The 13,204-nt window shown below is 56.2% G+C and overlaps 1 protein-coding gene across 1 annotated transcript; it reads right to left on the reverse strand.

The window, feature by feature from the left end:
* Nucleotides 1-11,356: 11,356 nt before the first annotated feature.
* On the reverse strand, nt 11,357-13,073 carry VDAG_05513 (uncharacterized protein; the record flags this gene model as incomplete). Its single annotated transcript, XM_009652408.1, has 2 exons — nt 11,357-13,016; nt 13,066-13,073. 2 exons carry the CDS (start codon nt 13,071-13,073, stop codon nt 11,357-11,359), a joined length of 1,668 nt encoding a protein of 555 aa, XP_009650703.1.
* Nucleotides 13,074-13,204: the final 131 nt, after the last annotated feature.

Raw genomic sequence — 13,204 nt, forward strand, 5'->3', positions numbered from 1 at the left:
CAGACTGACGTTCTGTTCGACGACTCATGTTGTGATAATGCCTTCCTACATAGTACCTTCAGCTCTGTCATCTATTCGAGAGTGGAGTAAGAAACACTCCCTCGCTTACATCATCGTCAGAATGCACTGTTTGCGCTGGTTGCAGTAGGTTTCAGCTCGCCGTATCGTTGGCGGACTGCTCACTACACTCCCAAGACTCCCACCCAGATATATGTACCTTGGTGGGCAAGGTAGGCACGTCGATTAGCGAGGGAAGGTGCAGCTGATCTTGAGCCACGACCGCCTCCATCGCAGCAGGCACCAGTCAGCCACCAGCAGCTGCCTCTTTCTGGTGCACCTCACATTTCCCATTGCCTTCGACTCAGGCCCTAGCAAACACACTGAATCAGAAAACTCCACCACACTTCAACCACCCAGCTGAAAAAAGCAATTCACAAACCTCACCCTTCGATCAAACACGTCCTACACATGACATGACTTCTCACCTGGCCATTCCAACCGCGGACTCCGGAGCCCCGCACCCGGCGACGATCAGAGACACGGCCAGACCAGCCGTTGGGCGGCGATGGCGCATTCCCGGCAGGCGGCGCCGCAATCGTATCACCTATCACTTTACCTCGCGGAAAAAAAAACCCCCCAAGATATCTGTCTGTCTGTCACTCGTCACAAAGACAGAAAACAAACTAAGAGACCAGTAACCTGAAGACCCAGCTCTCTTGGCTCAGCTGGCCCAGGGGCCCAGCTGACTGAGATCCTGCAGGAGCTACTAAGTATGTACGAGGTTAAGCCTTGCTGGTGGGCCGCTGGTCCCCAAGGTCCCCTAGCCACGGCATCTGAGCTACATGGTACATCCAACCTCCTTCTCCTTTCTTTTTGACATCAATCAAGACCAGGAGTCTTGCGGATAAGCCAGCTGGTTTGAAGAGCTTCGTCGTCATTCATGAGCCTACCTAGTAGCACGGCACGACGCTAGGTATTCCGCACCGTTGTTAGCCTGGTCGGCCCTGTGGACCTAGTCTCACAACTACCTAGGTGGCGGATGGGAACTCTGACGTGTCCATGGCAGCGAATGACCAGGCCAGATGGCCCTCTTGTCTACGATAACAGCCACGTCTTGGGATGTCTGACGAACGAGGCAGTTTGATATTTGCTGCCATTACCGTGTGCTGGACCACGTGCGCTCCTCTGGGAGCTCAAGTGAGGCTGCCATGTCCATTCCGAGCTCGACGGAACATGGACTGATGAGCTTCTGCCGTCTATTGTGACCATGACATGGCCAGACATCAGGATGTTAGTTCCCGTCGCAATTCGGGCTCGACAATCGCCGCCGCAAGGTTTCGCCGCATCAACTGGTTTCGGAGACCCGCGCAACGCATCCCGCCAACCGTCTTCACTTCCGATCCAGGAGCGAAAAGGGGTACCTTGGGCCGCATGTGATCTACGCCATATCCGCCTCTTGTCAGATCGTCAGACAGGGCTTGATGACTTGCGCGGGGAAGGCGGTAGTGTCTGGCCGCCTCATCTTCTTCTCGTCCACCGACAAAGGGTCTCGCATATGGTATGCTTGTCCCGAAGGGTCAATTACAGCAACGCATGACCACTGGCGACGGAAGATTCATCCCCTGAATACGGTAAGGGACGTGTCTCTCGACTCCGCACAATCTGACCTAGGACAAAACGTAGATCGAAGAGGGGACAGAGGCGGCAAATGATGCTCATCACAAGGGACTTGGGGTCAATTCTCCGCCACTCGGCGGGCCTGGCTAAATAACAAAGGTGGACGGGCGGGGTCCATCCGAAGTGAGCAACCGTCCATCCGCCCGCTGCCACGCAAGTTTGTCGCATCAGCCCAACGGGTACGGAAAGGTTTAGCAAAGTTGGGGACAAGCAATACCGTTCCTGGCCTGATGGACTGCGGCTAACGGGGTGTGAGGCCAGACCGCCGCTGCAAGAAGGGTCCTGTCCGTTGTGTTGACAGATCCGTCCGTCAGTCACACACGGCAGCGCATGCACCCAACACTGAATCCACCACCGGTCACTGTTGACCCGACTGACGGGACGAATTCACCCAAAGCCAGGATTCATGAATCCCACTTTGCCTGGAAATTGATGACCAAGTCCCACTGTCGGGATCTTTAGATCATCGGGCAGCAATGGGGACCCCTGCGGCAGCGACAGACGAGGTTCTTTTTTTTCTCTCATCAACCGTTGTCGGGACATTGGCAATATTGGTCACAAGCTTGCAACTAAGGCCTCTCACTAAGACGACCCCGTCTGACTCGAAGGCACCCATAGAAGCGGGTGCCAGCCTTCAGAACGAGGCAGCCAGCATTGAGCTGTGTCCTGGAGCGTCGAGTCAATCAGAGAGGCAGGCCGTCGCTCCCGGCAGATTCTCCGCGCGATATACATTGCCGCTTCGACTTGATGCAAGAGACACGGCCGTGATTGCGCCGAACCGCCTGGTGGCACGAGGGCCGAACTCCAGTGCCCTGGCCCTGATCTACTCCACCTTGCTTGGAATCGCTTCTTCGCATACGCTTTTTCGCATGCGGCGAAGTCGATTCTGCAGTGCTCGACTCGATGCTGCGGACAGCAGGGGAATTGTCGAGAGCGACCTTCCCTCAGTGTCAATGGAGCCGACGGATCATCATGCACAGGGCCAACTACCCACAGCACTCCCCGCAGCCCGCCCCCGTGCCGCCTCAACGTTCCGCCATCTCCCCCGCAGGATCTCGAGATCTTCACTGTCGCTCATCATTTCAGGGTCCTCCTACCCTCGGTGGTCTTGCTTGCGGCTTTTCTGCTCACATGTCGAGAAGACCCTGCTTGGCCTCTTCCTGCTTCTTGAGGATCACGCTACCCATCACAGGCTGATGCTTGTCACTGGCTCCTCTTTGCCTGGTGCTCGAGTGCGATGTGCGCATGCCGAGCCGTGGCCGAGGCTTCCTTTGCGTGCTCGTCCCTGCTTCTCGCGCCTGTTCCTTTCGTCCCGCCGCGAATTGTCGACACCCACCCCGCTCTGTCCCAGCGACTAGTCCGCTTCGCACGAGGTTTCCCCGGGATCTAGGGACCATCTCTGCTGCGCATCTTGCAGCCACCATGGCGGTGACGATGTGGTAACAAGATCATGCTCATGGGTCGGTGTGACAATTTTTTCTTTGACAAGAAATGGCTCACGGTCAGTAATTAATATTTACAATAATTTCAGTTAGGGTTATTCGTAATTTTTGTTCTCGGGTGGAGAGCTGATGATTGTTTCTCTGCGTTTGATCTTCACCTGATTGGATGTCATTGGAATACTGTCCACCATACCAGAATGCACCAATATCCAGGGCCGCGCTTCCAGACTTTCAGATCGTGTCATGTGGTCAAGTGATTCGATAGCTGAATGAGCGTGTTGGTCATCTTTGAACTTGTGGGAATCTCTTTTGTCCACGTACAAGTCACTACATGTCTGTCGAACAATCCTGACTTGACCTGGTACAAAGGATCCGAAAGGCGCGTGCAGCGGGCGGTGTACATGTACATGTAAGAATAGCTCTCCACCGACGTGTTGTTGTGCATCAGTCTGCCGCTGCAGGCGAGAGGTCATGTCACTCCAGATGAGGGGGGCCGTTCAGCCCTGCCAGGTCGCTCCAGGCGGAAAGTTTCCTTTCAGCGTCTGACATGCTCGCCTTCTTCTCTCGATTTACATGTACTTACGTACTTGCGCCGCCGTTGGATGGCTGATTGTCCAAGTCTGCTGATTGCGGAGAAGAGGGCTGAGTCGTGCAGCCCTGGGGCTGGGCGGGCAAAGGGCCAGGAAAGCCAGAGTGTGACGTTGGATATTGTTGGATTTCATGCCGCCCCCAAATGCTATTGAGCACAGTCCTGTTCAATGCCTACAATGCTGCCCTCCCCCCACCCGCATCTTCCGTCGGGGGGAGAAGGGATGCGACGCTGTAGCCTGGCGTTCATCCCGTGGTCGCCTTGCACCATGTCGCTTGTCGTCCAGATGACCCGCGCGTGTGCCATGTTGGTTGCTTGTTCCAATTCATTCCGTCTGAGGGAAAGGGCTGTTGCCTGTGCCGAACACAGGGCTGTTGTTAATGCCGAGGTAGGCGTTCGCGCGCAAGAGTTGGGGTAGACGTCATGGGTCGAGAGTCTCCCAGCCGGGCCAGGGGGCATGGCACGGCAAATCGAACGGGCGCTGGCCGGAGGGTTGCAATGCAGCTTTCACGCGAGCGTCGGGTCGGCCTGCCGGGTTGGGCATGGCGCCGCCGTGCGAGTTGTGTGTCGTTACCGAAGGAGGTTCACATGAGAGGCTTGTGATACTGGCGGAGGTCATCCTCGCTCGAACACTGTGTGATCCTGCGACGAGCAGCCCGAGGCAACGTTTACATGCGACTGGAGGATGACCTCATGTTCGGAGAGAACGTTCAGCGTAGTAAGCATGTTGCGAAGCTTGTGATATGGAGGAGACGACGCAGGGTCAGGTAGGCCAGCGATCACCAGATTATTGGATAACTGCGTCAAGAGACATCTCCTTCGATTGCGAGGACGAGGCGCTGCATGGAAACAGTCGGGTCGACGATGTTGTCATACGAATACCTTCAGACTGTCACCGTGTTGTACAAGGTCGCTATCTACGGCCGGGGCAAGGAATTACGAAAATACACCTTCGTAATTACCATTTTATTTTCCTGCCTTGGTTCAATATCAAGAGACGAATTGGTCCGGGCTAATACGTCGCAGATCCTTCAAGCTCGCCGTCAGCTCAGCTCTGGTCCAACCTCCTGTGCGTGCCCGCCACCGCCACGCACACCCACTGCGAGTCCAAGAATCTGGTCGCTGCTGGTGCCACGACCGGTGACGCAAAGACGATAGCCTCAGCCGTGTAGCCTTCCCTACTCTACAGTGCCGTTACGCTCGTGCGCCCAGGGCTCATCAGCTATGTCGTCGGCGGCGAGGCCACGCTGCGGCTTGAGACCGCAGGCGTCTAGGGAAACGGAACGTTGTATGTTCTGCAGGACTTGCCTGAACGTGTCATCACCATCAAGGGGGGAGAGCAGAGCATAACGGTCTTCCCGACAGGCTGCGATGGTCTATACGACGTCAAACGAGGCGCCACGGGGCAGCCGCCTGAAGATGTGCCAATACAAAGACCCCCCCCCTCGTCTTTGATGCAGCCTCCCGCTCCATTTTTGGGGGTCGGCAAACGAGATGCCGAGAGATCCTCGCGTATCACAACTCTTCACGAGACCCTGCGCCTCGCCTTCTCAGCTGTGGCTATCCTGAGCCTCGCTTTCCCCCTCTCCTGGCCGGCCAATGGCTTTTGTTCTTGACCCAGGCGTTTTCATGTCCGCGCGAGAGAGAGAAAACTCCAGGGCCAAAGAGCACAGCCGATGCCACAGCGAGGAAAGGGGCAACGAAGCTGCACACTCAGGGGGGGACCGACGCATAGTCGTTCGCAGATGAGACAGGACACTTTCCGTGGAGCAAAGCACAGGCTTCGATCGTCGGGAAAAGATCCACGGCTACGTCCCTTGATCCTCTATCCCGTGCTGTTTGGCCTCCTTACGATATCCGACACCATCGAGATCTCCCACCTCCCGCTCTACATGGGCTCCACGTCTAGCACAGATCGGGCATCTGGTGGACGGCCAGCACCACGGGCGCGGTTCTACCTGCCGCTGTTTCAAGGCTCTGAGACATGAGAGGAGGCGGAAGAGGGCTGGGAGGAGGTGTGCCATTGTCTTTTCGTGCCTGGTGCGCGGGCGGGTGGAAGCTTGGGGCTTCTTCTGTCCTTGGCATGTTTTTTATTTACGAGACATTCTGCGATTCGCGAGGCGAGACATGGAGAAGCGGCTGGTTGGGAAAGGGCCGGTGTTACAGCACGGAGCACGGGAAGGGGAGGGGAATATTGGCCACGGCCGAGGACACGGGGTACGTGGCCAGTGGCACTGAGGGGGAGCTCATTTGCGGCCGACTATCACCGGGTATATCGATGAAGTCGAGGCATGTCATGTCATGGTCGTGGGGGGCCAGTGGGATGGGAGTGGGATTGCTGACGCCGTTCTCAGGATTCGCCTATTTTTCGAAAACCGGTCATGCGTATCGAGACTCTCCTCCATTCTTCCCCCGGTCTGCTCACTCACTGCAACACGACAATGGATTCGCGGGGAGAGCGACCGCTGGAGAGGTGGAGATGCGATCGGCCAAGGTGGCACAACTGTCGACATGCGGGCCCTTGGACAGCGGCCGCCTTGTGCGTCCTTTGCTCACTCTCGTGGGGTCTGGAAGCATCATCTGAGCAGCAGGAAGAGGACGTCATTGGCCTTGGGCCACCCGCGCGGAGACCGGTCAGTCTTCTTGCAGTCGCCCTTCTTCGCGGTCCGGGATTTCTTAGGTAAGGCTGGGGTCGCGCGCAATGCTGCGCGAGGGATGCACATGTGCTGTGCTGTAGGTACGACGTGCGCGACATGCGACTTTGCTTACGACGTGGTGGGTGGCATGAAGCTGATCTGGAGGGAGCAGCAGGGGCGTGCTGCGGCGATAGAAGTTTGTCGCCCAGGGTCCGTGACGTGGTTCTCCTCTCGATTGTCGGTTCGTATGCGAATTGGTCGACCTAGACACACAGCCAGCATGAAAAAGTCGAGACCTCTTGGGCTGACGGATGTTCCAGACCACATGGCGAGAACCACGGGCAATGGCGCGGCGCGCCCCCCCGTACCGTCCGGCAACAGTCCCCCGACGAGGGTCCTCCCGCTTGGCGGAGGCACAATCAGTGGACAGGGGGGGTGCGGCGTCCGGGGTGGGAGGACGGTTATGGTGAATTTCCGGTCCAAGGTGCAGAACGGACGGTGGAAATCGAGGCGGGATTCAGAGCATATGCATCTCGACCTTCACCGAAGGGCTGGCGAGCTCAGGAAGGTCAAGGGACGTGCATTGCGCGATGCGTGCTCGTCTCCTGCCATGGCGGACGGCCGATGCTGGCAATCTTGAAATATTCTCCGACGTGCGTCTGTCACCTGAAGGCATGGCGGCCGTGTTGGATGCCAAGTGGCCAAAGTCCCCCCCTTGCTCTGCCATGCCTCGCGCGAGGGTGGAAGAGGCGCTTCCGCCATCCAAGAGAGAACAGTGGCTCATGGCATGGTCAAGCGAGCACGCCAAACGGCAGAAGCGAGCAAGATATGGCGTTCGCGTGGCGTGCGGCGACATGTCGACTTTTTTGGGAGTTGCTTGCAGATGAAGATGAACAGCATGATGGGTGATGGTTCGAAGTTTTCCTCAGAGAGAGAGAGGCATATCTCCTAGCAAAGTTGCCCTCCGACCATCGGCGGCAGCAGGTTGTCAAGGGGGCTGTCACATCCTCATTCACATCCATCACAATCCCGTCACATCACATCATGCGAGCGGGAAGGGGGCAAAGGCGCTACAGCTTGAAGGCTACGGCCGCATCGAACCGTCTCCTGTCTTCCCACCGCCCCTGGTCATCATCGCCAGCATGCCGTCTCGCCGTCGCCTCGCTCCCCGGCCGCACATATCCCCTCTGATTCGCAACGACGCGAATCCCATCCCCCATCACAAAAGTCAGTCGAGAAGTGTGTGCGCGCGTGTGTATGGGCCCAAACCCCAACGCCTTACTTCTGGCCTGTTGGTGAGCGAGTGAGGCAGGCCGGGGTTTGCAAAGCTGCACACAGTTGGATGAGCCATCGATCGGTGGTGATGAGGTGGAGGGTGGTGGTCCGGCGTAGAGGTTGCCTCGGGGAGGGAAGATGGTGCCATGCGGAGATGAGGAGATTGACAAGCCAGACTGTCTACGTCGTCTGGGTCTGTCGTTTTCTCAACGGAATGAATACGGCGGCAGGTTCGTTTTCACGGCCAGGTGAACGAGAAGGCGTTCTTCTTCTGACCGTCTGCTTGTTCTATCTGGCTGTCCTGACGGCCGATCAAGTGTGAACCGCAAAGCCAGCCCATTGTCTGGTCCGACGAAACGGGGTCCAAGGCAGTTCTCCAAGACGATAGACAGAACCCAGGAACCCGTCATAGATCGGCAACTACAATATGTATTCATCTATCTTAATCTGCACCCCAGATCCGGCGGGACGACTTGGGACGAAAGATGTAGATGAAGCAACCCTTTGAGCCGAGCGTCCCACGAAATACTACCAGAATAAAATAAAATATTCATTCGTCTCGTTGGAAAATGACCAAATATTTCTGAATATTTTAATATTCTGCCCCCCCCTGCCCCGAGTTGAATAAAACCACCAGATAATCACAAGTCCCGCAGCTCAACCTTTCACACCAACTCCAAGCCCGCATGACACTTTCCCCAGACCCCAGACTTCACCACCGCCAAGCCCCAAGCGGCCGGTACTCGCCAGCGGCCGACGCCGGCAGCCTAGGAGCCAGATGGGCTGCAACAAAGACGAAGGGCAGAGGCGGGAAAAGCTTGTAGATTCGCTTCTTCGTAAGCGAGGCCGCCTCGATCGGCTTTGGCGGGCCAGGCTAAAGGCCCGGGTAAAGACGCGAACCGTCTGGAGAGATCCGTGGCGCATCGGCCGCGTCCCGCCTTGCCGCCGTGAAGAAGGCGAGGTGAGGGGCCATGTGAGCAGGATCTCCCCCCTCCCTCCTCTTCCTGTTCAGTATTTGGCGGTTTCTAGCTCATGGTCTTGCCGCCCCTGGTCCGACTTTCTTACCTTGTGGGAGAGATACAATAAGCAGAGCAGACCGGGAGGATGCGTGAAGGAGGGCAGACTGTCGTGTTTGCTCATCTCCAGAAGGGTAAAAGGCGAGTAGGTTCAGTCACCGGTACCCCGAGACAGATGACAGGCGGATATGTCTCATCTCGCGCTCCAACCTTCACCGAGGAGGCGCATGTATTCCATGGTTGTCTGCTGGATTCGTGGACAAACCGCGCACCAACGCCTCATCCCACGTCGCCGGTCCGCCTACCGGAGGCGGTGAACGCCATGTCATTGCTCGGCCGCCGTGCGCTGGAAACCCTGAATGCCCGGAACACTCCTCCTCCTCATCAAGGGAAAAACTTCTCACTTCTGCTTGTTCTGCTGGGGACGCCAAATGGGAAGGGGGTGGGAAAACTTGGCCAGCGCCGTCATCCTGCCCTGCTATTCATCGCCATATCGCCACCCTCATCTGCGCCCACCGGAAAGCCAAGATGCAAACAAGGGTCGGAAGGAGATCAGAGTCCAGAACTGGCTCCTGCATCTACTCCCCGCTTTCTCTCTCTCTCCCTCTCCCTCTCCGCAAGCCCCACAAAGTCCCTGAAGCAAATACAAAGAGAAAACTGTCGACCGACGATCCGGGGAAAAGAGGGTCCATCAACCATCAGCCCTTGGGAGCCTGCGCAAGGGGGGGGGCGCGATGCTGGGGTTTGGAGGAGGCAGCAGAAATGCAGCCGGGCGGAGGATCTTCCCAATTTGCGCGATTTCGAAATCCATGCGCGGCCGCCAAAACAGTGCCACGCCGAAGTCGCGACGCCCACGTGAGGAGCCATCAGCCATGCCACGCGCGGCGGCCGCCTTGCAAATCTCTCCCACTCGTCAGTGTCCGCCGAAATGAGGCCTCTCGGCCGGAGAACCGCCATTCGCTCGCACCTCCCATCTCCTGCCAGCCAACCAAACCACCCCAAATGATCCCTGGTCCAGTCACAAGCTCGATGGTGTTGAGTGGGCGAACCGCCTCCCTCGATGTACCGCCTGAAGCGAATATGCGCCAACGGCACTCGCGACGTGCGAGTGCTGCAGCCCTCGCTTGCCCCCAACCACGAGCATGTCAACCACGGTCAAACCACCCTGTCCGGGCTTTCCATCCTTCTCTACGTGATCCTTTGCGACGACTGTGCCGCGGGCGGGAGGCCTTCCCCGGGCGGGCAGGATCGACGACGCAGGCACCTCAATGTCTGCTGACTGCACAGGCCCCTGCTTTTGAAGCTCACCGGTCACCTTGCGCCGCCGCCTGTTGGCAACAGAGGCCACGTCTTGACATGGGGGGGGGTTTTCCGTCTCGTGTTCTTCGTCGGCCTCTTGGTACGGGGTCTTATATCGCGCAGTCTTTCGGTCGGACCCCGGAGCGCAGCGGCGTAATGCGTTGCAAATGGAGACGGAGAGGGAGCGAAGTGCTCAACGCGTGGCCTCCCTGGTCCCAGAGGCAGTGGCGGACACGATTTGCACGAGGTGTTATAGCTCCCATAGTGTTAATATATCATTTCCTCCGAGTAGCGTTTTAGGGGTCTGAGACCGTACCTGGCGCTTGGAGACAGGTCATCGAAAAGGTGGAGGTAGCATTTCTGGGGTACGTGTCTTGCCTTGGCCGGAAGCGAGGGCCGCAACGGGGCGTCACTTGATCATGTCCCTCTTTGGTAGTTCGCAAGGTTCAGATGGGCCTCGTGACTTCCGAATCGGGAAACTGGGAGGACGCTGCTTGTTTGATGCTCGCGTCCTCAAGGCCAGGGCTTCTGTTGTAACTCAAGATCAAGGCGCGGTACCTATGCTCCCGATCGTCGTTGAGTAGCATTTCGGCTGGGAGGCTTGACAGGCCCAAGGGAGGGGGAGCAGTGCGCTCATGACGAAGGTCGTGTGGCTCACGTGTGACGACATGGCTGTCGCAGGGACAAGTCCTCCGGGCACTAACAAGGAGAATCTCGATCGGTGAGATCGGTGTGGGCAAGGAGCATCACTTCCGCTCGTTGATCCGGATCATCATGATGCTTTCGGATGACAAGTCAGTATTCAGAGGCTCGAAAAAATTGACCGCTCGTAAAAGGTTGCGCGCATCTGACCTTGCTGATCACTGCGTGCTTCAAGAACTTCCTTCGCTGGCTGATGATCGACCGTCTCAGCAACAATTCGTGTGCAGTCCCCAGTGTCAGCACAACTTCAAGATCTCGATGCGTAGAAAGATTGACCACCAACCAGACAAGACTATTTGGTACACACGCGGCCTGCGCTCAAGAAGAGGAGGGCTTGCCGTGATCGTTTCCACCCAGCGTGGGTGGATTCGAATGATGGTATTGCCACTGCTTGCTGACCATAACACCCACCATCTCGACAGTAGATCATTGCTGTCGACCGAGTGTGGCAGGACCATCCTGAGGGACACCTCAGATACGCAGCCTATCAATCCAATCCTGTGGTTCGCCTTTTGAGCACTCTGAGCTAAGAGGTTAGAAGTCAGTATTCGAGAGGCACCACTGTGTAAGGGAAACTGATATTAAGATAAAATTATTGTTGGAATCATGGTTGGTCTCAGCAAGCGAGAATAATATAAACACGGCCTCTTACATCCATTCATGAAAATCGTAGGCTTCGCCATGCCGAGGTGATCAAGACAATTATCCCATGTTACCGGCTCATCTTTCCACAGCAGATTCAGTGTCATCTCGAGCCATGACTCGACGCACCCACTGTATTTCGTCCCAGTCAGTGCTTCGTATGCTGAAAATTTTGATCCGCCAGCCGAGATCTAGAGCGTGATCAGTGTCCAACACGCAGATGCATCGACAGAGTTTATCGTGTTGTCCCACAAGTTCCATCGCTTGCTTGTCCAGAAGACTGCCCAGCTTCCAATCTTTGAGCTTCCCATGAGGGTGAGGGGAGCGATCAGTGAAGAGGTCTTTGAACCGAAAGTGCTGCTCTCGGGCTTGCGATGAGCGGTTGGAGCAGGTGGCCCTTGCGAAGAACTCAAAGATGGCCTGCTGATGGTCTCGACGGCACTGGGCATTGTAGTTCATAAGTTCTCCAACCCGAAAACATGTTCTCAACTGGAGCGATGAGGACAATCCGACAATATCAGAACGATCGAGGACCTTTCCGGGCAAGGGAGGGCGGACGAATGGCGCGACATGTGACGGCCCTGTTTGCGAAGTTGCAGTGTCAGATGAAAGATTTGTTTTCAGAGTCAAATCGGAGTCACTGATGTCACGATGAGGGTTGCTTGTAGAGAGCTGTTCGATCTTGGTATCATCGGCAACTGTCGAGACATAGTTCCAGTCCAAGTCGTCGTCTAAGAGATCCACCTCTGAATGGAGTCCACGAGGATCAGAGCCGTAAGTTGGAACGTCATGCGGAGGCATCTGAGGAGCCTTGTCAAAGCCAACGTCGTCCTGAGAATCACCATTCGTGACCTGAGCCGTGTTTGCAGAAGGCATTCGCATGATAGGTTTGGGTGTTTTAGGGAGGAGGTTCGCAAGCGCTTCTTCGTCCGAGCTGTCGAGCATGTAATCGTCAACATCCAGGAAGCAGGCTTTCTGGGTACAGACCTCGGTTTCCCTCATCACCTCTGGGGACTGGCTCGAGCCAGAAGTCTCGCTTTGAATAATATTTGGCATTCCATCGGACGGGGTCAAAGCCAAGGTCACCAAAGAGCTCATATTGACATCGTGGCTTGACCTGTGACTCGAACACAGCGAGATATGATCGAGTTGTGTGGGTGTTAAGTCAATATACTTACGCATCCAATCGTCATCAAAGTAATCAGAGCCGTCCTCTTCGAGAAGGGGGCTATTAGGTATACTCCAAGGAGTCGAACTTTTGGTCTGGATTGCATTGCCCGTTTCAATATCGATGGTGTTCGCCATATATAAAGGGGCAAGCGTAAGATCAGGATTGCGGAGGGTCTCGCCTTCGAAGGCCAGGCGTGAAGGGACGAAGGTGGCCTCATCATGAGAGAGAGCAGGTATTTGAAAATCCATAGGCGTCTTGGGTCCTTCAGCCATGGAGCAGTCTGCAGAAGGCAACAAGCCGAGAACATGGCTAGTTGTTCTCTTGCTGATGCCGAACGCCAACGTGTCGTCCTGGTCATCTCGGGGTCGTTTACGAGAAGAAGTTTTGTCCGCCATTTCACCTTTCTTCGCGTCTCGGTTGGGTAATTCGGTGGACATTGCGTTGACCATCTTGTTCCCTTTCAGGTCGTCGTGGGATATGCAGCATCTTGGCGATGTCGGTGACTCAACGTCGCTATGTTCATCATTGGCATTCGAAGGAGGTCCTCCCACAGAAGCGTCGCTTGCTCTGATGACAGATTAGTTTCAGGGATTCTGAATTCTTTTAGGTGACGAACCTGGCCATGGTAGATATTGCCATAGTCATCCATGGAAAGCAAATTATAGGTCTGACCGAATACTCGTGTGGTGCCCTGGCTGTGGCTAACTTCACATGAGAGACACAAAGACGGAACCCTGGAGGTTCAGGGCGCCGGA

This window comes from Verticillium dahliae, genomic scaffold, assembly GCF_000150675.1.
Source record: "Verticillium dahliae VdLs.17 supercont1.10 genomic scaffold, whole genome shotgun sequence".
NCBI classification, from domain to species: domain Eukaryota; kingdom Fungi; phylum Ascomycota; class Sordariomycetes; order Glomerellales; family Plectosphaerellaceae; genus Verticillium; species Verticillium dahliae.